This window comes from Mustela nigripes, chromosome 13 (assembly GCF_022355385.1).
Source record: "Mustela nigripes isolate SB6536 chromosome 13, MUSNIG.SB6536, whole genome shotgun sequence".
In the NCBI taxonomy this organism is placed as follows: domain Eukaryota; kingdom Metazoa; phylum Chordata; class Mammalia; order Carnivora; family Mustelidae; genus Mustela; species Mustela nigripes.
This window is the reverse complement of record NC_081569.1, coordinates 134371411-134397223: the sequence shown is the minus strand read 5'-3', so window position 1 is coordinate 134397223 and position 25813 is coordinate 134371411. Positions and strand designations below refer to the sequence as shown.

Genomic DNA, 25813 nt, shown 5'->3' with positions numbered 1-25813 from the left:
TTAAGATTTTTTATTTATTTATTTATTTGACAGAGAGAAATCACAAGTAGATGGAGAGGCAGGCAGAGAGAGAGAGGGAAGCAGGCTCCCTGCCAAGCAGAGAGCCCGATGCGGGACTCGATCCCAGGACCCTGAGATCATGACCTGAGCCGAAGGCAGCGGCTTAACCCACCGAGCCACCCAGGCGCCCTATATATTTTTTTCCTTTTGTTGCAAGATGAATTTTAGAGACCTGAGTGTCGTTTCTTCTCTTAAAACTGGTCAAAAGAAGGGGCTACTGCTGTGATTCCTTCAACTGGAAGCACAGGTCTTGGTTGATAGCCCCTAGCTCTGTGCTCTTCCCTGCCTTCTGGCCAGCTGGGGTGGGGGGCCAGGGCCCTTGTGGGCGGCTGAGGGTCCTCTCCACAGCTTCCCCAGCTGCCTCCTGTGGTTTCCAGCAGCGTCTACCCGCCTTCCCAGCCCCACATACTTCTGGGAGGGGCCCCCGCCAGCCAGCGCTCCCTTCACGCGGAGTCCCGGCTCAAGGAAGCGATAGCTGTGTGCCGTCCCTTTCCCTGGAATTAGTTGTCCTCTGTGAAGACCATCATGAGACATGAATGAAGACATGAGCGCTGAAGACATCATGAGAACAAAATTTGAAGAGACAGATGTCTCCTCCACCCCCCCACACTATGTCTTTGCCGCTTTGTGTTTTGTGTGGAACACGGAGTAGGAATCACTGTGTCCTCAGCATCATTTTTGCATCCTGCCCACAGCACTGTAAACAGATTCCGTGTTTCTACAGTCTTCAGAATGATCTTCCTAAATGTAGTTCCTAGGAGCTTTTATTACGAAAATTTCCAACATGTACAAAAGAAGGGAAAAAGAAATGAACAGTTCCCCCATCTCAGTATTAAGTGTTAACCGTAGTGGACTTATGGCTAATCTTGCTTTTTATTTCCCACGTATTATTTGGAAGCAAACTCCAGACGTATGACTTCACATGTAAATATTTCAGCACAGCCTTTAAAACACAAATGTAGTGCCGTTATCACACCTGGAAGTAAAGTGACAGAGCACGATCCTTTCCAGTCAGGATGGACCCGTTCTTGCTGTTGGACATGCGTGTGTAATGGAGTGAGCTGTCCTCTTGTTATCAAATACTTGGATTATTCTTGCTTCCCTTGCTGGTGTAGATAATGCTGCCTTGGACATCTTTGTGAATATATATTTTTTAAAGATTGATTTATTTATTTTAGAGAGAGAGACAGATTATGAGCAAGCAGAGGGGAGAGAGAACCCCAAGCAGACTCTGTGCTAGGCACCTAGCCTGACACGGGGCTCGATCTCATCACCCTGAGATCACAGCCTGAGCCAAAAACAAGAGTCAGTCACTTAACGGACTGAGCCACACTCAGGCCCCCCCATCTTTGTGAATATCAATATCTTCCTTCCCTTTCCGATCTGTTGTGTGTAAGGGGAGTTGGATCAGTCACCCTAGAGGCACAAACCATCTGAAGGTAGTGGCTTTGAGCAGGATGCATTGGTTTGGCTCACCCTTCGGTGGGCCGGCTGTTCAGGCTGGGCTCCCTGCCGTCAGCTGCAGGTCAGTCAGCGTCTCCGCCTCTGTGGAGTGGCCTGTGACTGCCCGGGCCAGTGGGGATGACCCGGCCACGTGTGTCCTTCCTCCCGCACGCTGCCTTGCCGTGTTCTGGTCCAGGAGGCGGGGTTCCAGGACACGGTGGGCATGTCCAGGCCCCTGGAGGCCAGATCTTTTTTCCACAGCTGTTGGCCAAAGCAAGTCACAGGGCCAGCCCCAACTCAAGAAATGAAAATGAACTTCACCTCTTTTTTTCTTTTTTTTTTTTTAAGTAATAAATGGAGGGGTGCTTGGGTGGCTCAGATGGTTAAGCGTCTGCCTTTGGTTCAGGTCATGATCTCTAGGTCCTGGGATTGAGCCACATGTCCGGCTCCCAGCTCAGTGAGGAGTCAGTCTGCTTCTCCCTCTCACTCTGCCCCTGCTTGTACTCTCTCTGTCTCTCTTTCTTTCTCAGACAAATAAATAAATAAATCTGTAAAAAAAGGTAACTGGAAATTCGTTGACAGAAATACAAAGCCCTTCACATAAATCACCTGTTTCTGGAGGTCAGGGTTACTTCTCCTTTCCTGGAGGTCTTTGCTGCCTTTGAGATTCAGACGAAAGCTGCAGAACGTATTCCTAGGAAAATACCCCTAACGCTGTGATATAAAGAATGCCACGGATTTTCTGAAGTCAGGGTTCTAGGGACCTCAGAGAAAATGTTCTTGTTTGATGCTTGTGGTACAGGTTTTCGGGAAAGAATATACAAGCCTTTTCAGAACAGGGTTTCTTACCAGGTGATCCATTAAAGAGTTCTGTGGTCGCGTATGTTTGGGGACAATGCATCTCATGAGATTGAAAGCACATTTTATCTCTGTTTATCTTGGCGGGGTACGTGTGGCCTATTTAGCATCTCAGAGAAGACTTTTTGGGAGATGCTGGCGGATACCGCTTGGTCTGCAACTTACTAGCTTTGTGACCTCTGGCAAAGAACTTAGCTCTGAGAACCTCCATGTTCTCGTCTGTGAATGTGGGACCGTGATACTAACTCCTCGTCACAGCAGTTAGCTTGCACAGTAGATGTCACCTCTTGACTGGGGCAGTGATGTCATTGCAGAGGGCACCGGCACGGAGCAGGGTCAAGAATTGGGAACATGTCTGCATGTGAGAGAGTGTGTGTGATCTGGCCCTGTGTACCTGCCAGCCTCCCCGCAGACCCCTCCTTCTTTGGTCCCTGGCAGGTGCTCAGAGTGTGCTGTGCTGGGCGTGCGGTGGGTGGAAAAGCCAGGGTCCACCTCGGGAGACCCCGGGGTGCTCATTCTTGTGTGGGCTCTGTGATGAGGGATGAATGCCCATCAGTTGTTCAGAAAACATTTCTGAGTGCCCCACTCTGCCCCCTGCTCCAGCCCCCAGCTCCAGCCAGGTGCTCCCTGGCCTGGGCCTCCAGGAATTTGGTGTCCATTTAAGGAGAGGCTCACGACCACGGATGGGGGCGGGGCGGGGGGGGGGGGGGGGTAGTTGCAGGTGTGATCGCAGTGTGTGCAGTGGTGAGTGTTGGTCCCCATTTGTAGCCTGATGTTACCTGTGTGGCTGCTTCCCTGGCTGACCTTCATTTCCTTTAGCTGGAAGAAGAGAACATCAACAACGGAGCCCCCAGATCCCAGACTGCTCTCACTGGGAGAGCCCTCAGGGCTTTCAGCGGGGAAACTAGCAGGAATCTGGCCATCACTCCCTCCTGAGCTGGTGGGTGCTGTAGCACTTCTCAATGCTTCCAGGCCCAGTTTCCTGTTGTTGGTCTGCTTCTCCGTGTTTCTACGGGGACACCTCGTGCATCCCCTGGGAGAGAGTGTGCGCACAGATGGCTGGTGGTGTCTGTGTACTGGCCCTCGTGAGAGACCTGTGGGGGCCGGAATGGACACGTCCTTGCAGCTTTAGTCTTTGAGGAGGAAAGAGGGGGGAGGGCCTGTAACAAACAAGTCAGCCGGTAAGTTAAAGGGGGTAATTTTAGCATGGGTGAGTCCTCAGGGTGGTCACAGAAGGCCTTTCTAAAGGAGGCACTCAGGGCTATGGCCTGACTGGTTAGAAAGCAGGTATTTGAAAGTCTGGGGCCAGAGCCTCTCAGGTAGAGGGGAACAGCACGTGTAAAGGCCCTGGGGTGCTTTTGAGCAAGGGCTTTTGTGTGTTTGTGGAGCAGCAGGGAGGAGGGCGAGGCTGAGGGAGGGAGCAGCAGGCGGGGCGTGGGGGGGTGGGGGGGCAGACTCTGAAGGGCCTTTGTAGGCCGAGATGTATAAAGTTCTATGTGACGGATGAGGGCAAAGGCTCCCATCAGATGACTGCAAAAACTGTGAATGCGGTGATCCTTTAAAGAGCTTTGGCAGGGCGCCTGGGTGGCTCAGTGGGTTAAAGCCTCTGCCTTCGGCTCAGGTCATGATCCCAGGGTCCTGGGATGGAGCCCCGCATGGGGCTCTCTCCTCAGCGGGGAGCCTGCTTCCTCCTCTCTCTGTCTCTGTCTGCCTCTCTGCCTACTTGTTTGTCAAATAAATAAATAAAATCTTTAAAAAAAACAAAAGAGCTTTGGGCAGCACTCGCTGGCGGGGGGTGGATGGCTGGAGCTCCGTGCTCAGGCGCACAGGCAGGTGGTAAGTGTCAGACGTGAAGTGGTGCTCCCACTGTCCGTGGTGCTGTGCCCAGTCCTCAGATGGGTGATGGCCTGTGGGTGTGACCGTGCCCGAAACCAGCAGTTGTCCTGGGCTTGCGGACACCTCTGTCCCCACAGGGCCGCCGGGCTGGGTCCCCTCCAGCTGCTGGCCAGGCAAGGGTGCCTGGGGCAGCCGTGGAAGGATGGACCTTGCTCTTGGCACCGTCCAGCTCTGTGGTTTGGGCTGGTTTACCGAGGGTCTCCGTGCCTCAGTTTCTACATCTGTGGGGTATACACGGACCTAACCTTCGCATTTGGGGTGTCAGTTGGAAGAGTGAGTGTAAAGCCCTGTGGTTCGCTGCCTCTGTGTGTGTTTGTTTATAAATATTTGAAGCAGCCCCAGTAGCTCCTTGCAAAGCTGTGGCAAGCGGTGGGCGTGGGTGGCTGGTCTTATTGTCGCAGGGCAGCATCGTCGCAGGGGAGCGTTCCTCCGGTGGTGCTGTGGGTCTGCCCTGGGGGCTCAGCTGGGTGGGTGGCAGGGGCATCACCCCCCACGGCGTTGCTAGGGGTCAGGAGGGGCTCCCTGGGCAGGGGGGTGAGGGTTTAAACTTCAGGTTGTGAGCCGGCATGTGGGAGGGTGAGACGCTATGAGGCCGGCGTCTAAACCTATACCGGTGCCCGGGGAGCAACGAAGCCAGACTGGAAGCCAGATGCGAGCCCTGAGAGTGACTGCCCCTGGGGGACATTTGGTGATGCCTGGAGCCGTTGCTGGTTGTCACAACTGGGGGAGGAATGGCACCCCGAGCCTGGAGATCAGGGTGCTCTGGTGGCCAGGACAGCCCCTAACGAGAGAGAAGGATCTAGCCCCACTGTGCAAAGAGACCCCAGCTGAGGAGCCCAGTCCTCTGTGGACAAGCACGGGGATCTGCCTGGACGTGCAGTCAGCTGAGAAAACTAAAACTTCCCAATAAATACGTGTGTGTGCGTGCAGAGATGCTTCTACAGAAATGCGGGTGCACACAAGACATGCACTTCTCTACATACACCAGAATAACCTGGACGGTTGGAAAACAAGGAGCAGCTGGGGGGGGGGGGCAGGGCAATTAGGGGATAAGGGGCACAGCTAGAACAGGGCCCTTGCCAGCATAAATCCTTTCCTGCCTTTGCATTTGAATCGTGTAACTGTACGCCAGTGCATTTACATTCCCTCAAAACTAACAAAGCAACCTTTCCCTTCGCCTGCAGTCTCCCTCCACCACTCAGCCTCACAGTTCTGAAAGCCTCCAGAGCAGGACAACCCAAGGTCAGTCACCCCAAAACGTCTCACTGACAACTGTAACTAGACCCTTGACTCAGATGCCCACAGAGGCAGAAAGCCAAACTCCAAAGATGTCCTGTCCCCGCCCACACCTGTCCCCACAAAGCTGGGCCTCTGGCATCTCTGACCTAGGCAGGGCTGATGTCAGAGCCCATGGGGTGACCCAGCCCAAGCTGGGCATGCTGTGGTCCTGGCCTGTGCCAACCGGGCCAGCCAAATTCCCATCCCATTACAAGCAGCCTCCAGCAGAAGGGAGCGTGTGCTCACTGGCCTGGGCCCTGCTGAGCCTCGGCACCGTCAGACTCCAGAGGGGCTGGGAGCCAGGAATCTAGGAGGAGGGCTGGAAAGGCGGGCTCACCCTGCCTCCCCTGAGCTCCCAAGCCCCAGGCACCAAGTTACCCTCTCCTCGTGCCAAGGACACCTGCCTCCCAAGACCCACCCCCATCATGAAAAACACATCCCACAAAGCAACATCTCAGCAAGGCCTGGCGGACACCCCGCTGGCCCTTTTCTGTTTTTTTTTTTTTTAAGATTTATTTATTTATTTGAGAGAGAGAGAGAGACAGTATGCACGCAGGAGCAGAGAGAATCTCAGACTCCATGCTGAGCACGGGCCCAACACGCGGCCTGACCCTCGGACCCTGAGATCACAAGCTGAGCCAAAAGCAGGAGTGGGATGCCCAACCGACTGAGCCGCTCAGGCGCCCAGAGGGAGAGAGTCTTAAACCGTGGAGCCCGACGTGGGGCTTGAGCCACGAGATCAGGACCTGAGCTGAAACCAAGAGTCGAGGCTTAACCGACTGTGCCCCCCAACCCCCGCCAGGCGCTCCCCGACCCTGCCAGCCTTTCTGGCAGTTGCTTTGTTTGGTCCTTACCATGACCCTCCTCCGCTCACCGAGCTCTCACCCTTGCACACTCCACAGCGTCTGCCTCCCACCCCGAGGACGACCGTTCACTCAAAACCAGGTCTTTGTTTCTACGGTCCACAGTCAGGCATGTCTGGACCCAGTGCCCGTCTCTCGACCCAGCAGGCAGCTAATCACCCGACTCCGTGGGGGTGGCCACACGCCACATTTACATCTGCGGAGAAGCTTCACCAAGGATGAACCTCCCGGTTCCAGAGCCCCAGGGGCAGAGCTAGGTGCCATGGGCCCCCCTGCGGAGCCCAGCCCCTGCAGCCCTCATCAGTAACCCCTCTGTAGTCCCCATGCTACCCTGGGTGGTCGTGATGGGGCCCCTTATGCCAGGGAGGCCCATTCCACATCCCGTGTGACCGCCTCCCGCCTGCCGCCGACCCGCACCTCCATCCGCAGGCCACGTCCCCCATGGGGAGGCCTGGGCCTCACCCCTCCCTCCTCCCCTCAGACCCGCACCCAGGGGGCAGCAGGTTTTCCAAGCCAGGGCGTCTCAGATGTGAATGTACAAATGCACACCCCCCTCCCCGGACCGTGCATAAGTGCAGCCTGAGCTGTGGGTCTGGGTGGGGGAGACTGCAAGGCTCCCAAGCTCCCTCCCGGCCCAGGCCACCAACCCCAGAGCACACCCTGACAAGCGAGGTTCCAGCAGGTCCTCACAGCTGGCCGCAGTCCGGTCCCTCCCCGCTGGGTCAGCCCCAGCAGCCTCCCACCCGGCAGCCCACAGCCCCGGTCCTGGCCGCTCTGGTCTGTGCTCCACATCGGCCTCCGGCCACCCTGCCCACATGCCTGCTCCGGCTCCCACAGCCTTCCAGACAAGGCCCAGGTGCCAGTGATGGCTAACGGGACTCTGTGCCACCTGGACTTGTCTCGGGCCTCATCCCCCATGTCGGGCTCCAGACAGACTGAACGTTTCCTGGCTCCTGGTTGCTCCTTCCGGCTCTGACCGCTGGAGGGAGGGCCCGGGGTGGGGGCACCCCAGTCCTTCTACCTGAGGGGCCCAGCAGAGGCTATCCAACCTCTGATCTCCTCATCCGTTTGATGCCAGGATGAGCACACCCAAGGATGTCGGGGTCCTCTCCTGCCTCCAGCCAGGAACAGCCCCGTGGCGGGATGAGACCACGGGGGCAGGGAGTTGGGGGAGATACAGGAAGGTAGCGGCTCTGTGGGCCGCTTGAGAATGAGACAGCGAGTCAGCAAGAAGCAGGGCGGTGTCTCTCCAAGTCTGCTCTGGAAACTCATCTGTGCCCACAGCTCTGAGGAGACATCTGTCCCCTCTGGAAACTCATCTGCCCCCCAGCCTCACACGCCACCCCCGTGGGTAAGGCAGCAGGAGGCTGTCAGCCAGACTCAGCCTCAAGGAGCAGGTTTAAATGCCACCATTTTATCCTCAAGTGCTTGCCTCGTGCTCAGTGCTATTCATGGACCTCCTGTCCCCCGCAAGCAGCCGAGTGAGGGGGCCTGCCGTCACCCCCGCTGAAGCCTACAGACTGCATTGACGTCCCAGTGGGGCAGCTGGGTTCCGAGCCAGGGGGCCAGGCTCCTGACTACGTGGCGTGGCCCCTCGCAGAGTGTACAAGTCCTGCCATGGGCCACTCTGGTCTCCAGCCTTGGGGTGCCATTCCTCCCCCAGTTGTGACAACCAGCAACGTCTCCAGGCATCACTGGATGTCTCCCGGGGGCAGTCACTCTCGGGGCTCGCGTCTGGCTTCCAGTCTGGCTTTGTTGCTTCCCGGGCATGGGCATAGGTTTGACCTGCTTTGGTCGCCACTCACCAATTCCCACACACCCGACCAGTCCCTGTGGCGGTGCACTCGTGGTCGATCAGCGTGGCTGGTTCTCTGCCTGCCAGGAAGGACGCCCAGATGGAGGAACGTGGCTCTCACGCCCTTGTTGGAGACCCTGAACCTGTCCAAACTGCTCCAAACCTCGGCTTTCTCATTTTGGAATGGGGCTGTGATAGCCCTTTCTCTTCCTGGGTGCCAGTGTGGACTGAGGACACTGTGAGTGGTGTCCTCCCGCCAACATCGCTAGCGTGGGGCTTGTCCACGAGTGCCTGGTGACAGTTGACCTCCTCCTGACTTTTCCACGACTTCAAGTCCCTCTTCCTGGCCTTGGTTCTGTTGTGTATAAAATGGGGGGACCCCTTTGCAGTGGAGGCCCCGAGTTATGAGGTCCCTCCCTACCCCCGCTGTGGCAGAGAGGAGGAATGGAGGCCAGCCGCCCAGCCAGAGCCTGTGGCTTTTTGAGCTTCTGGTCCACATGCGCGGAACTGGTCCGTACTGTAATGAGGGTTAAATGGGAGGAGGCAGCGAAGGGTCAGGGTGACATTGACGGGCGGCTCACTGCGTGCCGGGTGTCATTCACTCCTCATGTCATAAGTTACCACTGTCATGCCCAGTTACAGATGGGGAAACTGAGTCACAGAGCGCCGCCCTTGGCTCTAGGAGGCATAGAGCAGGTGAAGCTGTCCTCGTTAGGATTAACTGGATGCTCTCGGGACTTGAGTCCGAACATCACAGACCCTGAAGGTGCAGAAAGAAAGAGGAGAGAGAAGGGCCTCCTGCCTTCCTGGGGCGGGCCCTGCGCTGGAGGCGGAGGGGCTGGGCTGGGCTCCTGGGGGGGCGGGTGCGGGTGCGGGTGCGGGAAGCCCGGGCAGCTGGGAGCGCTTCCCCGGGAGCAGGCTGGCTGGCGCTGGCGCCTTTGTTGGCTTCATTCGTTTTTGCCTGCAGGGGCCTGAATGATCTGAGCTGCCGGTAAAACACTTGTGGGGCCGATGCTGTAATCACACTGCGAGGGACACTTGAAATTATATCCACATTTGGGAAGCTAATTTGAAAGAGCGTTTTCCTTCCTAATTATATGCAATCAGCCAGTGTTATTGGGGGTTCTTTTTTCCCTCAGCCAGGAGACCATCTGTTTTTCTCTTCCTGCCTCTCCTTCCAGCATGGAGCGGGCCACCTCCCCGGGAGAGGGACCCCCAGCCCTTGGCTGCCTGGAGGCCCCCCGTGAAAGCTTTCCGTGATGACTGATGGGGGACGAGGGAGAGGGGAGGTGAGCGTGAGGCCGGGCTGGGGCTGCAGGGTGGGTGGTGGCGCTCGCTGTCAAGTCTGAGGCACAGGTTGGTGGAGAAGGTGATGGAGTATGATGCTGTGGTTTGGACACTGTGGAAGCCAGGATTCTTACGGTGCAAGTGCCAGAAGACCCAGTTCAGATGAGTTTAAGCAAAAGGAATTTCTGGGTCCCGGTTACCAAATGGTATAAGAATAGCCCCTCCGGGCCCCAAGACATGCCTCCTGCCCCTGCCTCTCTTTCTCTCCACACTGTGATCTTTCCTCAGTTCTTCAGCTGCTCAAAACTCTTTCCTACCTCAGGACCTTTGCACACGATGCAGTTCTTGCTTCCTTGCAGGCTTTTTCTACCCTCATCACACCACTGGCTTCTTGGCCTTTAGATCTCAGCACAGACCTAGCTTCTCTGCCTCAGCCCCTTGAATGTTCTTCTCAGAGCATGTCACGTGTTGTTATATTTATTTCACTTGTTTGCATGTTCACGCTCCCCTTTATGCTCTGAGTTCCTATATGACAGGAATCCTCTCAGCTCTCTTTACTCTTGTGTCCCCCGTAGTGAAACTGTCCCAGGCACATAGTAGGTGCTCAGGAAATATGCGTGAAACAAGTGAATGAATAAAAGACGACTTTGGAGAGAAAGGTAGTTTTTGTGAAAGCAAGTCACCAGGAGGAATTTAGTTTAAGAAAACCCCTGGCAACTTAAAAAAAAAAAAAAAAAAAAAGCCCCCTCTGTGTGCCCCCTGCTAACTGGATTCATTCCTCTCTGTCTTGGGTTCTTATGCTGGCGGTGAGGGTCATTCCTGGAGAGCTGTCCAGCAGAAAAGCGTCTGAGTCAGGGCAGTGACTTGGATGTCTCTTAGGGTGGGGTGTCTGCCCTTTGCCTGTACTCAGGCTTCTCCCTTCTGAGGAATCACAGCTTCCTCTTTTTTGGCATTTCCACTTCTGCCCAAGGCCCGGGCTCTTGGCTTTAGGTCGCTGCTGCTGCGACAGCCCCGTGGGGGTGTCTACGGGATTTCTTATGATGCTCGGGGCCTGTTGCCATGGCTTGCAGCTGCAGAGCCCCGGACGACGGGAGTCTGAGCAAAGAAGGAGGTGGGGGCATGTGCCTGTCCCCCCAGGCAGGCCCTGGGCCCCCTGAGGCTGGGCTGGCTTGTGTTTTTATGGTGCCTTTGATTTTCTGGACTCCAGCGACCTGGCTGGCTGTTCTCTCTTGCTGGTGGATTTGGAACCTTCTTAGGCCATGAGCCCCACCATGTCCCCCACGTACCAGTCTCCGCCCCCCGCCGGCGGTGGTGGGCATTTTGCCGCTGCGGTCACGGGCCGGTTCCCCCCGCTGAACTCTGCTTCCGGGGTCCTGATTGGAAGGTGTAGATTCCAAGTGACATTGTAGTCCCAGGAGCTGTCAGCCCTGTGGAGGAGGGAGAAACAGGTGATCTGGGACCCGGCTGGTCCCCGTTCCCTGTGGTCTTGGGACGTCAGGGCCCCTAGAAATGCCTTCTGGCTCTTTCCCCACAGGCCTCCCCCAGCCGCCCCGGGGTCAAGGGATGTCAGCGTAGGATCAGGACGGTTGGCTGGGTGGGGGGCCAAGGGGCAGCTGTGTCCAGCCCAGTTGCTCCTCCGGAAATCCCTGCAGCCTCACCCCACAGACCCACCGGACCCCCGCCCCCCGCCCCAGGCCACGGGCCGAGCCTGGTCTTTGCCGACAGGTGCGACTTTAGACAGTGGCTCCGCTGTGGCTTACTTGGTTTGAGTTTGGGGGCAGGTTTCTTTGTTTAGAGATACAGGTATAGTTTTTCCAGTTTTATTGAGATGTAACTGAAAAATAAAATTACATTGAGAGCGTGAGGATGTGAAGATTCGATGTGTCTGTGATCCGTGGAGTGACTGTCTTGGTGGAGTTAGTGAACACGGCCGGTTCCCCCGTATTCGCCTGTTTCTGCTGGCGGCGGGAACAGCCCCACTCTCCGTGGACTTCGGTCACGCGACACAGCCTTGTCAGCTGTGGTCCCTGTGTTACACATTAGATCCCTGGACATGACTCATCTTGGGACTGAACGTTTGTCCCTTTCGCCAGCCCCCCCATTTTCTCCTGCCCCTCCCCCCGGTCCCCGGTGACCACCATTTGACTCTCTGTTCCCACGAGTTGGACTTTTTTCCTGTTAGATTCCACAGGTAGGTGACACCGAGCAGGATTTGTCTTGCTCCGTCCAAGTTTGGACGAGTTTCTCTGTGAATTTCCTCACTTTAAGAAACAGGACCATCACACCCCCTAACGCGGCCTTTGAAATGACCCCCGCTCTGGCCCCTGACTCCTCCCTTGTCCTCTCTCCCTGGCTCAGGGAGAACAGGCCTGAGCGCGGCTGAGGGGGCCCAGGAGTGACTGACTGATGTTGCTGATCATTTGTTCGGGTTGTGCCGGGGCTCTGCAGTCTTCCTTAAATTTAAGGGTCCCAAGAGTGCCAGATGAAGGCTTTGCCTGTTTCTGGAGTTGGGTGTTCAGTGCATCCAGAAAGGTGGGGAGCCCCAGACTTGTACATGGGGGCCCGGCAGGCCCCTGGGGTCTTCAGCGTGCCTTGTGCTGGGCTCAGGCCGCAAATACCTCTCTTCAGGGAGTGTCTGTCGCTGCTCCAAATCACTTGGCAGGGTCTGGGGGACTGGGCCGTCAGTGGAGCTGGGTGGCCTTGGAGTGAGTGGTGGGAAGGTCTGGCCGGGCCGGGCATCTCTCGTGGGCCTTACGGTGGACCCAAGGATCAGGAATATTACACTCCCCGCCCCCCACCCCAGCTTAGGGCCAAGGCTTCCAGGTCTGGGGCCGCAGGTCTCCACGGCCCAGACCCAGGATGCCTCTCCCCGTCAGGGATCCCCATGTGGGTGTTTGCTTCTGCCCTTTGGGGTCCTCGAGGATTCCCGATGGGGCTGAGCTCTGGCCTCCTTGGTGACTGGGGAGGCTTGGGCCAAAGCTCCTGATTTGTCCCTGGCCCACCTGTGGACACTTCAGGGGGGTGTCTGAGACTCGTGGGTCTTACGGCAGGGCCGTAAGAGCCTTTGTGTTGGGGGAGACGGACTAACGCCCCCCGCCCCCACCGGGTGTCTTCTGGGGTGGTGCTCCCTCACCCAGCAGAGGGGCTTTGTGGATGTGTGTGAGGGCCTGGACGGAGGAGAGCCCCGTGGACGCTTGGGGGCACCGGCACAACGATGCTAGTCCTTACGATAGGGAGGCAGGAGGGTCTGGAGGAGATGAGACGGCAAAGCAGAGCTCCAAGTTCTGGGGCCCCAACAAGCCAACGGGTGCGGGCGGCCTCAGCAGCTGACCAGGGCAAAGGCGTGCTTTCTCCCTAGAGCCTCCAGAAGGAAAACTTAGCCCTGCCGATGCAGTTGAGGTTCCTGACCCCCAGAGCCGTTGCGCAGACACTCGTGTCCGGCACAGGGGCCGTGTCGGTGCTGATCCGTTACAACAGCATTAGGAAATGAGGACAGTGCTCGTCCGCACCGCCTTTCTCTCCAGGCTGGTCTCCGGGAGGGACCGGGTCATGGTCAGAGCCAGGCTTCGACTCCCTACCCTTTGTCACGTGCCGCTGGAGAAGGCTGTTACTTGACCTCTTGGGCCAGGGACACCACCACCATCCTGTAAACAGCCCCGGGGTTGGGGACATTTTTAAATAAGGTGCTTTGTGGTTGAAGTTTTCTGAGATCGGGGGTGGGGAGAACCTCACCTTCCCTTTGATGGGGTGGAGGGGGCTGGGGAAGCCCCAAGCCCAGAAGCCCTGGCTTGGACAGCCTCCCTCCTGGTCACCCTCCGGGCTCAGCTCAACCAGCAATCTTTAGTAGCCTTCCCGCAACCCCTGCTGCCCCCACCAAATGTTTGCTCTATTCAGGGGGGCCCTGTGGCCACCAGCATCTCTGGGCAGGGCTTGTGGCGTGGGGGACTCCTCTGTTCCCAGGCTAGCCCAGGGCTGAAAAAAGAAAGCCCAGCAAACGTTTGACGGCAGTGCTACGGGGACCTCTGTGCTCCAGTAGTGGGCCGCCCAGCAGCGTCCTGCCCCCTCCCCCAAACTGCAGGGCTTCAAAGAACCCTCTCATGGTCTTGGAATCCAGCTGTCGGGCCGGAAGGGAGCTTTCAAGCACAAGGGAGTGTTAGCCGCAGGATCTGGGCAGGATCTGGGCGGGTAGAGACGATTAAGCTCCCCTGGAACGCAGCCCTTAAGTGTCACCCTCCCCGGTGCAGGCCCAGGACACACGTTTGTGCGGCTATTTTAAGGGTGTGTGGGTCCCTGGAGGATAGGTGATAAAAACATCCCGACCTGACCTCCTTGGGCAGGCTTCTCGCTCCCCCAGTGGCTCCCAAGGAGGAAAATGTCAGCGCTGCAATGCCTGTCTCTCGTCCTGCTGAAGCTTAGTACTGTGTTCGTTAGGCTGGTTTTCAACTGACTATGCTTTCTTGGGAATGAGAAATTGCTGTGAAGAGAACAGGGTAGCCCCGAGGCAGGCAAGGCTGACAATGGGAGGGGGGTGGTTTGCTGGAACCAGCCATTCCTGCAGCCCCTGGGGTCTCCTAGCAACACCCCCCAACCCCACCCCAGCCGTTTACAGCCCACCCCTGAGGAGGAGAAAGAAAAATTACAGCACCTGCAAGGAGGTAGTAAAAGATTTGCAAGGGATTTCGGAGAGTTATTAATTTCAGAAAGTGGGAGTGTGCCAAGTGCCATTGAGGCAATCTCAGTATTTGTTTTCAGATGAAAAGTTGCGGTGATTTCCAGTCTGAAATGGTGACACTTTGGATGTGGCAGGACACTCCCTGGGGTAATCTACAGCCCATCCCTGCCTCAGTTTCCCTACCCTGAAAGTTGAGGGGTGGAGGTCTTAAACATACCTTGGCCCCTGGTGGCCCTGGCTGCTCTCCTTTCCTGCAGGAGATGCTGGGGAGGTGAGTCACCAGCCCTGCCTGTTGCCCACCTCCTGGGTTCACCAGGGAAAGCCCTTTTCAGGGACCCCTGGGGCTTGTTCTGGGTCTGGGTTGGAAGGAAAACGCTGACTCACGCTTCTGCGTCTGCACCGTGTGGAACCTGTGAGCTGCCCGCCTCCTCCAGGTGGGGCACCTGGTCTGGGGGAAGGTCTTCAGTGATGAGAGTTGGTGACGGTCCACTCAGGGGACCCCCCCCCCCCCAAAGATGTATGGCCATATGGCAGCTTCCAGTTTATCTGGTTCTTTCCTGGAGCTATCCAAACAACTCAAATGTTTGTATTGCCTTTAAAATTCTGTTCGCGTGTTGCCTTTATATTGGGCCATTTCAGTTTCTGGCATTGTGAGTAAGAGGGAAATCCCAAGTTGTGAAACCATCAGTAGGTGAAGTGGGCTTCCGAGGCTTCAGATGCACAGGGATGGCTCAGGGTGGGAGCCCCCTGGTGCTGGGAGACTGCGGCATTCATTCAGGAAGAGGCCCACAGAGCATCTGCCAGGTTCAGGATCCACAGTGGGCACGGGGTGCTGAGCTCCCAGCCCCCGGCCTCGGGAGCCCAGGGTCCAAAACCCAGCATGAGCCGTCTCCAGTGTCAGACAGTTGTGGGGCCACAGAACCATCCTTTGTGCTCTGGGGAAGGGGCAGGGGAACAGCCTTCAGCTGGCATGATGTCCAAGCTGTTCATGATGCTTGAGCAGGAGTTTGAGGAGGGGAGGAAGGCCATGGCAGGCAGAGAGAGAATAGTTTGTGCCAAGGCACAGAGGTGGTTTGGGCCCGGGTGTTTTTAGAAAATGGGGTCCCTCCTGGGAAGGTTTCCTGAGAGGAGGAGCTGGTGCCACCTTCCCCCCAACACCTTTATGCTGTGCCCCCATGTGCCATGGGCCAGGGGTTGTGCTCAGAACTTGGGGGCGTGGATGGAGGCCTCTGGTCCTGTTTCTTGGAGGGGCATTTATCAGGGAGGCAAGGCTGCAAAATCAAACAAGCCCTGGAGGTTTGCGGCAACAGATTGATTTATAGCTTGTCCCTAGTCCTGTGGCTCAGGCCTGGTCTCCGCAGTTTAGGTCAGAGAGCCTTTTGTTTCTTGTAGGGCCTTCACCCTGGGACGCCTGGAGCACTTCCCCTCAGGTGATACGTGAAGATGTCTGTAGGTGTTGCCCACTGGCTCCTGGAAGCAAAAAGTGCCCTGTTTGAGAACTCCCACAAGCCGAAGGGCCTCTTAATGGGTATCCATCTGGTTCCTGGCCTGGCTTTGTGACTGCCCTGCCCGATTTCTTTTCAGGAGTGGGTCTGGGCCAGCTCCGGGGGCCATCTGTGTCCTCATGCTCCCACGGCAGTGGCTGATGTCCTGGAGGACTGGCTGCGGAGCTGGACGCTGGCAGTTGAGAGCCTGAACTTGGAAGTGACCTGGGTCACTCTCTGCTCATTTCATTGGCCAAAGCAAGTTGTGGGGCCTTGCTGAACCTGGGTGTGTGTGTGTGTGCGCGCGGGGGGCAGGGGAATGCCCAGCAGAGCTTCCAGGATTGAGGGCCACCGTTACTATTGTCTACCACAGCATTCTTAGCCTAGTTGGGGGCGGCGACACGGAGCCAGGTGGCCTCTCTGTGCTCAGTGCGGGGGGCTCCGGGGCTCTGAGGAGGCTGGGAGCCAAGGGAGGTTCCTGGGGAGCTGGCCTCGAGTGTGAGGTGGTGACCTTGGGGTGGCAGTCAGGGCAGCGGGCAGTGTGTCCATCCGCACACATGGGGGAGGGAGGAGGTCCAGCTGCGGCTTTACGGGGAGGCCCTCTCAGGGCCTGACCCTCTGCAGGGTGGGGAGGCTGCCTGCAGGTCTCTTGGGTGCTAAAGGCCATTATTATTCCGGCCTCCTGAAGTCGGCCAGTCACCAAACCATGCTACAAATGGCTTGGACGAGCGCATGCCTGGCTTTCCACTTGCATAATTACACACTTCCCCTCTCTAAGTGGTTTTCAGCTCTGGGTGCAGGTGCAGCTCCTTTCCCCTCCCCTCTCGATGGGAGGGAGCTTGCGTTTCCGGGTTGATTCCCTCTGCTGTGAGTCTCCCTTGGCAGCTGGGTTAGTCTGCAGGCCCGCTTTCTGGGGCGGCCTGCCCCCTGTGGCCAGCCCTCAGCTGTGCCTGGGCAGGAGGCAAGTGACCGTGGCCTTGCAGATTGCAGGAAAGCGGTTCTTGATGAGCCCGTGAGCCTCCCGTTTTGGACAAGCTGCTTTAATGGCCGCCCCGCTATGTCCAAGGGCCTGCAATTCCCCCAGCTGCCACCGGACTCTTCTCTCCCCGGTGGTCCGAGGAGACCTCTCGGTCTGAGCGCCACCCTCTCCCCCTTGGTTTACTTGTCTGCAGGCCTCATTTCTGACATCTGCCCTGGAAGGTGGGCCGGAAGGGTCACGCCTCGTCATCAGATGGGGAAGCTGAGAGCCAGGCCCCGGCCTGCTGCTGGTGTCCACAGGGCCCCGCTCTGTGGCCAGGCAGGCCTGCCTCTTGTTGGGGGTCGTTCTTCCAGAAGGCCCCGTGTTGGCCCTCCTGATGCTGCACGCAGTGGCCTTCTTGTGGCATGGGCTCGTGGACACATCTCCCTCGGGTGCTCTACCTCCCTGACTTCGGGGACCTCCTGCTCCTCCTGCTTTTGATTCTCTTCATTTGACTCCTTTGTCATCTCCTGTCCTCCGGCGCTGGGCCGTCTTCAGGAAGTGGTAGCCGCTGTCACTTACAGAGCACCTGCTGTCATCAGCGGGGCAGTGGCCGGTGACGGAAACGCAGTGTAAACGGGCTTCAGCCAGTTCCGCAAGGGCGAGGCCAGAGAGGACAGGCTCCGGGCCGGCTGGATGGAGCGCTCGAGCTCCGACAAGACGGTGCTCAGGCTTTTTCTCCTGCTGTGGCCTCCTCCTTGTCAGTCTGGCCACAGAGAGGCCACGGAGCGCTAACGCTCTTGGCCATGCTCTTTGTGCTGTGCATAGTCCCCTAGGACCTTGGGCCCCCTGCCCATCCTGCATCCAAGCGAGGTACCAGGCCACGTGTCACTCCAGGAGAGGATACAGCCCCTCAGTTGTTTGCATGCCCATTGTGTGGGATCAAGGAGGGCCAGTTCTGGAAGGCAGGAAGGCAGTACAGAGTGAAGTAACAGAACCCCACATTCGTAGCGTGGGCCCCAACAGCCCTGTGGGGTGGGTGCCAGGATTCTCCTCACTTGACAGATGGGGAAACCAAGGCATGAGGTACAGTTGGGTCTGCTTCCAGGGTCTCCTCTTAGGGACACACCTGCCCCTTCCGCTTTCACCTGTCTCCCCGATCGTATTTTCCTAGCCCTGAACTGTCTGCTCAGCTCAGTTCTCTTTTTCTGATCCCCTCCTGGTACGACCACAGGCCAGAACACAGAAGAGTTTAGCCACCTTTGTGCGGTGTGCGTGCTATCCTCTGCTGGTGCTGGCCTGCGCCTCGGCCTGCTGTGCCCATCATCTGGTTGTCCTGTCCTCAGGACCTGGAGGGGCTGCCCCTGGATGAGCCCTCCCACCCCCGTCTGGTCCTGCTCCTCCTCACGCCCAGGCTACACCTTGTTCCCAGACCTGGCTGCTCCGAGCGGCCCCCGGGGCCTTGGCAAAGCCCGAATCCCTCCCAGGATCCCACTCAGAGTCCACAGGACCAGAGCTGAGGTTTTGGACATGTTCCACTGGGGGTATTTGGGATTTGCTGGTGCACAGGGTAAGGGCCAGGCTGTGCTGTGACATTCTGGGCCTCTGGGGCTTCCAGCCCCTTTTCATTGCCCCTGCCCAGCCCTTTCTGTGGATCTTGCCCCCCCTCCACCAACATCCCCAGGCACCTTTGCCGAAGGGGGTGCTCCTCCTGTTGTTTCTCTTTGACCTCTCTTCCCAAGTGTCTGTCTGTAGTTTCCTTTCATTGATAGGGTCTATGCCACCTCCTCCCTGAAGCTGTCTCTGATTGCTCCCCCAGGGGCTGTGAAAGGATAGTTTCCTTAAATGAGCATTTTAAATTCCTCAGGGCTGTGCTCTCCTTTGACTTCCAGCGAGGAGGAGTCCTTTTACAAGATAGATTTTCCCTTCATAGCAATTCAGCTTTTGGAAAAACAGGTTTATAATTAGGAGCCCTGGGCATAGTTCTCTGTCCAGAACTTATTAATCAGTATTTATCGAGAAAACAACAGTTTCAGAGTCTGTACAAGTTTTCTCCAGGTGCAGGTTTTAAATAAACTTCTTTAATTCTTTAACTTTTACTGTTACTTTTTCTATCATTTCGGATGTAGTTTCTATGTTTATTGTAGAAAACTAGAAAATACAAGGAAATGTAAAGGAAAAAAGCCACCCATGTCTTTCCTGCTGCGGCCATAGTGGACAGGCGGTGCACGCCCTCGCCGTCTGCATGCCAGACAGTCCAATAGTTAAGTGAGTGTGCTCAGACTCGGGACCAGACGCTCCCGGCAGGGCAGTCTTGTGGTCCCAGAAGGGCACTGTTTCATCTCCTCTTTGAGTAGGACTTGGAAGCTTTTCTAGATAAATCCTGAACTCCTCTATTTCATGTTATTTTTAAAAAGTATACATATTTTTAAAGATTTTATTTACTTATTTGACAGAGAGGCAGAGAGAGCCTGAGCACAAGCAGGGGGAGTGGCAGGCAGAGGAAGAAGGAGACACAGCCTCTCCACTGAGCAGGGAGTCCCATGCGGGACTCGATCCCAGGACTCCAGGATCGTGACCTGAGTGGAAGGCAGACGCTTAACGGGCTGAGCTCCCCAGCCCCCCCCCCCCCCCGCCCAGTTCGTGTTACTGATTGACAATTGATTCATGCCTTTATCAGGCATTTACCTTATGCAAGCACTGGGCATGGAGGCAGCTGGAGTTTTACCAATTATTTAAAAGATAATTAAAAAAAAAAACCACTTTGAGAATGTAGTGTTTGAGAATGTGTTGTTGGGTGCACGGGGCACAACGGTCCAGCGTGAGAGCGTACAGTGAAACAGAAGTCGTCTCACCCCACCCCACTGCTGCCCTTGCCCTTGACCAGAGGCCACCCACCACCATTTTCTTTCACTCTTTCTGGTGGTACTCTCAGATTCCTTCTGTGTGTGTGTGCAAGCCCGAGTTCTCGTGCCAGCTGATCTGAGCCCAGGCCGTGGCAGGCGGCGCACAGAGCTTTGCACCTCGCGTTTTCACATGGGGGGTTGTCTTGGTGATGAAGCCTTCTGGGCGCGTGGGGGGCTTCCTCGTTCTTTTTATTACTGCCCAGTATTTCTCTGACCACGTGTGGTTTGTTAATGGCCCCTCTTGGGGTCTTTAAGTTGCTGCCGGTCTTTGCTGTCACAGTTAATAGCCTGAAACACCGCACATGTGAGGATGTCTGTGGGTTGGGCTGGCGGCGCTGGGGTTTTCAGGAGGAACTTTTCATTGCTTGCAGCCGGTTTTCTGGCTTATCGTCCTCTCCCTTCTCTCCCTTGGTGTCAGAAACCAGTTTCTGGACTTCGGCAATTTCAGGAGCCTGCTGCTTGGGAAGCGAGGGTAGTTGGCCTCTTGGTCCCACCGGAGTTTCAGAGGAAGGAATGAGACCCCGGCAGGTTTACGTTCTCCTTTGCTCCGTGGGCTGCAGCGGTGTGCATGGGGTCCCTCCACCGTGGGGCGTGGGGCTTCCTGCCTGCCTCCCTTCCTCACTGAGACCCCAGGGCTCCGAGACCTGGCCGGTCTTCCTCTGTGCCTCCCCTGCCAGCTCTGCTGTGCCTGCTGCTTACCACCGGGGCGTGGGTTGGCCACACGGGACACACCATGTGTCCCCGTGGCCAGCCACAATAGGATCTGGCCAGTCGAGCCAGATCCTATTCTTGGAGCTCTGAGCTACAGAGGAGCTGGGCTGGCTCCTGGGACCTCAGTCCCACTTAAGATTTTCCGCCTGCCTGTGCACAAGGTGACTTCTTGTTGTTTCTTTTATGTTACGGTTCTCTTGTGTTTTCAGAGTTGGAGTCCTGTTTGTTTTTTAGGTCTGGGGGCGGGCGAGCTGACTGGGACGGCGTCAGATGAGGGCAGGTTGGAAGTGACCGCAGTCAGCCTCGGAAGGAGATGAGAGCCACACGCCGGGATAATCGGGATGCCATGAGGATTAACTCACAGGGAAAACCCAGGGCCTGGAGGTAGCCCAGGACAGGCCCTTTCCTCCTGGTGCAGGTCACGTACGCATGCACCTGTTGTCCCCTTCGGTGCCATCTGTCCTTCCCGTGGTGTGGCCCCAAGTCTTGTCCTTAGGGACTTCCCAAGGAGCTGTTCCCTCAGCTGTTGGAGATTTTTGTCCTGGATCGGGGCCAGGGGCAAAGTGAGGAGTCCCTCTGAGCCCAGCCTGGCTGGTCCCAGTCACGAGTCAAGCGGCCGTGGACTGGTCATGTCACCAATGCTCGGGTGGAGAAGGACAGTCTGGGAGTGAGACCAAGGCTCTGAGGGGTTCCCGCTGAGCGTGCTGGTGGCCCAGGGGTGTGCTCTGAGCCCAGTCTCTCCCCTCATGACGTCATGGCAGCCAGTGGGTGTTGGCCGTCATTCGTTCTGGAACAGCGGAGAAGCTGAGTGATGGTGGGGACCCCGGAAAGCATCAGCCATTGGTTTTTCAGGTTGGGTTCCTCGGGGCCCGGCGGCATGTCAGGGTGTCGGGTTGAGGGACGACTGGCTTGGTGTATCCTGCAGCGTCAACCAGTCTGTCCCTCTGTCTTGCTGACTTAGGTAGTGGCTTCCCTTCAAGGTTCCGCCGGCGCCGGCTCCAAGGAGGTGCCGGGAAACACTCGGGTGAGCCAACCAACAAATGGAGGGTTGGTAGGCATCCCCGCCGCAGTGTCATGTGAGGGGATGGTGACGGTGCCCGGGGGCCTTGGTGCCTACCTCCTCCCCTAGACCATGAGCCCCTCCAGGGCCTAAGCGTTTGGTGTGGCCCCTGAGTGCGGGGCCAGGCTGCACACGGGAACCTGAGCTGAGTGTTTAGGGAGTGCCTGGGTGCCAGGCGGGCACCCTCAGCAGGCACACGGTACACACAGCTGTTGGGCCTGCCATCGTCCCTGCTTTGATTTCCAGCCTTGCCGGGGCACAGCCTCCTCTGAGCACCCTGGCCTCTCTTCCCAGGAAAATGCACATGGGCATAGCCATGTGCCGTCAGCATAGCCTACAGACCCCTGTTCCTATGCCTGTGCCCTGCCCCCAGAGACAGCCCATCAGGACTTTGGAACGAAGGGCCAGGATGGTGGTGTTCCCTGGTTCTTGGGACTGTTCTGGCTCTGGATAGGTGGGTCGGGTGAGTGTGTCATGGTTCAGGGGAAGGCCTCCTGGGAGAGCGTCGGTCTGAGCCGTATCTGAAAGGCTGGGATGGAAAATATGGACCAAGGCTTGGAGAAGGGACACAGCCCATGTGCCCAGATGCTTGGGGCGGGAGAGGTAAAGTGAGTGAGTTGCAGGGGCCCTTTGTGCATCCGTCGGAGAACTGGACCCTGTCTGGAGTGGGCTGGGGTGGCCGTGAGATTGTGGGTGGGGTGGAGGAGGCAGGGTCCAGGCTGGCAGCAACGTTGGCGAGGCCCGTGGTGGTGGTTGAACCAGGCTCAGAGGACGCGTAGGGTGTCCGTAGGGGCTAGAGACTGCTGGTGTTGTGTTAACTAAGCCGAGGAGGGTTGAAGGGTTTTGGGGCCTCCTGCAGCATGGGAGAGCGGACTGAGGCAGGCCTGGGAGGCGGGGCCAAGGTGTTAGACCAGATAGCAGAGGAAGCGGGGAGCCATGGGAGGTGCTGGAGGCAAGGAGGGAGGGTCAGACCATCGGTGGTGAATGCGGTGGAGGGGAGCGTCCTGGGGTGATCCACGTTGGAGCTGTGCCCCTGAAGGGCTGGCCCTGAGATTGGAGAGGGAGACAGCGGCTGTGAGGAAAACAGGCAAACTTGGGGTCTTTGTAGAACAACAGGCAAGTCCCCCTGAGAGATGACTCTTTCTCTCTCTCTGCCAAGAGGTGGTCTTGAGGACTGACTAGGAGCTCACAAACCTTCCTGTTGCTAATGGGTCTGTTCTGGGGACTGCGCTTGAGGGATGCAGCCGTAGGCTGTCCCGTCCTCCTGCTTCAGCTGGCCTTAGTGAATGTTCTGGAAGGATGCTTCCTGCCTGCTTGAGTAACCTTTGTTTTCTTTGTTTCTCTCCACAGGAAGCGAGGGATAGAAGTGGTGCAGGTGAGTACAGACCACGCCCTCGCCATTTTCTCCTGTGGGTGGGCCTTTTAGGGCTCCCCTCTCCGCCTCTCCCACAAGCGTCTGGGTGCTTGAATCCCTTCCTGAACTTCTCCCTGTGTGGAGTCTCTGATTTCTGCCCTGGCAGGACGTGGGTTGTGGTCGGTGGTCTCGGGGGTTTGTGGAGTTGCAGCTGCTTCATTGGTGGATGGAGCTGGCAGGGGGAGACGTGCGGCTGTGGGTAGGGGTGGGGTAGGCAGGGTGCAGGAGCATGGCCACCCAGTGAGCCTCTGGGGTCCTGTGGCCCCCCACGGTTTGTCTGTGTCTGCACTCCATCTCTGCTGAGGGAGTACAGGCCCCCCACATCCCCCCGCCCTGGGCCCCTGCCTTGGCTGCTCGGCCCTCTGGGGGTGAGCCCTCTCCTTTCTCGGACCAGTCTTGTAAATGGTATCATCTCTGAGACGATGCTTGCTCCCCTGCCCTTCTCCCCTGCACCCCTAGGTCAGGAGCACCGCCCCCCCTGCTGTCAGTGCAATCACATCTGATCTTGCCTGTGGGCCCCTGGCTCCTGGAGAGTTGCTGGAGTCAGTGAGGTGGCTCCTGACTCCCAGGCTGCCTCCCCTGGGGGCAGACTTGGATCGGGGATCGTTGGCTGGAGAAGGAAGGATGGATGGAGTGCGCGCTCTGACAGCAGCCGCGGGAGCCCGGTGGAGGGCTGCTGAATGAGTTCTTCCTCTGGCTTCCCTCCTTGGAGCGGGTTGAACTTGTGACCTGGAGGCTGAGGTTGGTTTTGGGGGAGGAGGTGGTTTCTGGAAGCCCCTCATGGGCTGTCAGTCAATTTTTCATCCAGGCTTATTTTGGCTCTGCAGAGTGGCGTGATCTGCACAGAGGGTTTCTGTGGACCTTAATTTCTTAGACCTTAAAAGGGGGTAAGTCAGAATTCAGGACGGGGTAAGACGCGTGCTTGCGGGGCTGTTTCTGATTGATGGGTAGTGGCAGTCGGCAGGGTTCCAAATCATCCCTGAGGTTAGCTACAGTGCTTGTCAGGGTTCACGCAGAAATTTCTGTGGGGGGCACGTTTTAGAGGAAGTGAATTCATGTGCTCACCAAGACGTTACTTAAAAAGGGAAGAAATGTGCCCTTCCCCCAATACCTGATTCCTGTCCTGGAAGACCCCTGACAAACATGGTGGGATGCTCCTCCCTGTGCCCCTCCCCTCTGCCGCAGGAGGAAGGGGAGGGTTGGGAGGGCACAGGGCCTGGAGTTTCAGGATGGAAGGAAACCTGGGGCTATAGCGTGTTTGTTGTCCGCGGCTTCTTGGGAAGATTTAGACTAAAACCTTTAATCCACTTAGTGCAGGGTGGAACCAGAGACTTGGAGCCATTGTTCTAGAATTTACCGGGCAGAAGAAGAGTTGCAAGATCTTCCTTGATGTGCCTGTTGTTCACTTTGGGCGGAAGTGGTGACTGGGGACCAGAGAGAACCCAAAGTGGATGCTTTCCACACCCGTATCTAAAAATAAAACCCCTGCGATGTATCTCTCTGCACCTCCTCCTGGCGTCCCCCAGTGTTTGGAGAACTCGGAATTTCAAGATGCAGAGAAGGGCTCTTTGCAAAATTTGGAAGCTGAGACTACTTGGCTGGTTTCTTCAGAAGCAGCCAAGCCTCTGTGGGCCAGATGCCCGGGCTGGTGGGCCCCTGGATGCCGGGAATGGGTGCTTGCCGCACCCGAGGGGTCTGTGACTGAAGTGGGGGGAAGTGAGCATGCCGTCAGCCAGCGCCCAGGGTTTCTTGTTTTCTTGTGTCCGTTGCCTCAGTGGCATTGTCCCTTTTTGTGAGCCACTCAGTGACAGGAGTAGTGTTTTCATACCCATTTTAGAGTTGAAGAAATAAGAGGCTCAGGATGTCTCTTGGGGAACTTGGCTGGTGGTGGTGGTCTCGGAGTTTGGCCCGCGTGTCTCCTGAGCCCATGGTTTTTCTGTTAACCGGGGCTCCTTTGCACGTTAGTTTTACTAAATGTTTCACTTACCAAACGTTTCCAGGCCTGTTATTACCTGGGGTTTGGGGACTATTTTTTTTCTTAATATATTATTTGTTTATTTGATAGAGATAGCAAGAGAGGGAACACAAGCAGAGGGGTTGGTAGAGGGAGGAGCAGGGAACCTGATGCGGGACTCGATCCCAGGACTCTGGGGTCACGACCTGAGCTGAAGGCGGACGCTTGACAGCTGAGCCACCCAGGTGCCCCTCTTTTTTTTCTTCAAGAGTAATTATTTATTTATTTAAAATATTTCGTTTATTTTTTGAGGTTGTGAGAGCGCACAAGTTGGAGGAGAGACAGAGAGAGAGGGAGAAGCAGGCTCCCCGCTGGGCGGGGAGCCTGACATGGGGTTCGATCCCTGGACTCCAGGATCATGACCTGAGCTGAAGGCAGACGCTCAACCGACTGAGCCATCCAGGCACCTCAAGACTTACTTATTTTAGATAGACAGAGTGTGTGGTCACAAGAGAGTTGGGGGGGTGGAGAGGAGGGGCAGAGGGAGAGAAGCTTCAAGCAGACCCACTGCTGAGTGCAGAGTCCAAGGCAGGGCTTGGTCTCAGGACCCCGAGATCATGACCTGAGCCTAAACCAAAAGTTAGACACTCAGCCAACTGACTCATGCAACCAGTTCCCTTTGGGCTCTGGCTACTATGTATGTCTGTATGTCTGTATCTATTTGTTTTTTAAAAGATTTTATTTATTTATTTGACAGAGAGACAGGGAGAGGGAACACAAGCAGGGGGAGGGGCAGACGGAAGAGGGAGAAGCAGACTTCCGGCTGAGCAGGGGGCCAGATGTGGAGCTTGATCCCAGGACCCTGGGATCATGACCTGAGCTGAAGGCAGATGCTTAATGACTGAGCCATCCAGGCGCCTCTGGGCTCTGGCTACTATTAAAAAGAATATTGGGGCCCAGGGTCAGGAGCCATGACTGTAAAGTGCTGGTAAGGCCCTGCGGTGTCCTCGCGTGAGGACAGTTCTCTGGAATGGTGAGTGGTGGTAGTACCGAGTGAGTGTTGACCTTGACTGCGGATGGTGGTATGCCGGACACCGACGCCACTGATTTGCCAGAAGCATCCGTGGGTGAGCGCACATCTCAGAAAGCAAATTGTGCAGCTCCTCAGCTCCTT

At 56.8% G+C, this 25813-nt stretch overlaps 1 protein-coding gene across 2 annotated transcripts in view; it reads left to right on the top strand.

The window, feature by feature from the left end:
- The window catches only part of ITPK1 (inositol-tetrakisphosphate 1-kinase), a 168036-nt gene that overhangs the window by 16885 nt on the left and 125338 nt on the right, over positions 1-25813 (top strand). For both annotated transcript variants that reach the window (XM_059373851.1, XM_059373850.1), the window contains exon 3: positions 22622-22646. In XM_059373851.1, coding sequence (XP_059229834.1) covers positions 22622-22646 — 25 coding nt within the window. The remainder of the gene's footprint in view (positions 1-22621; positions 22647-25813) is intronic.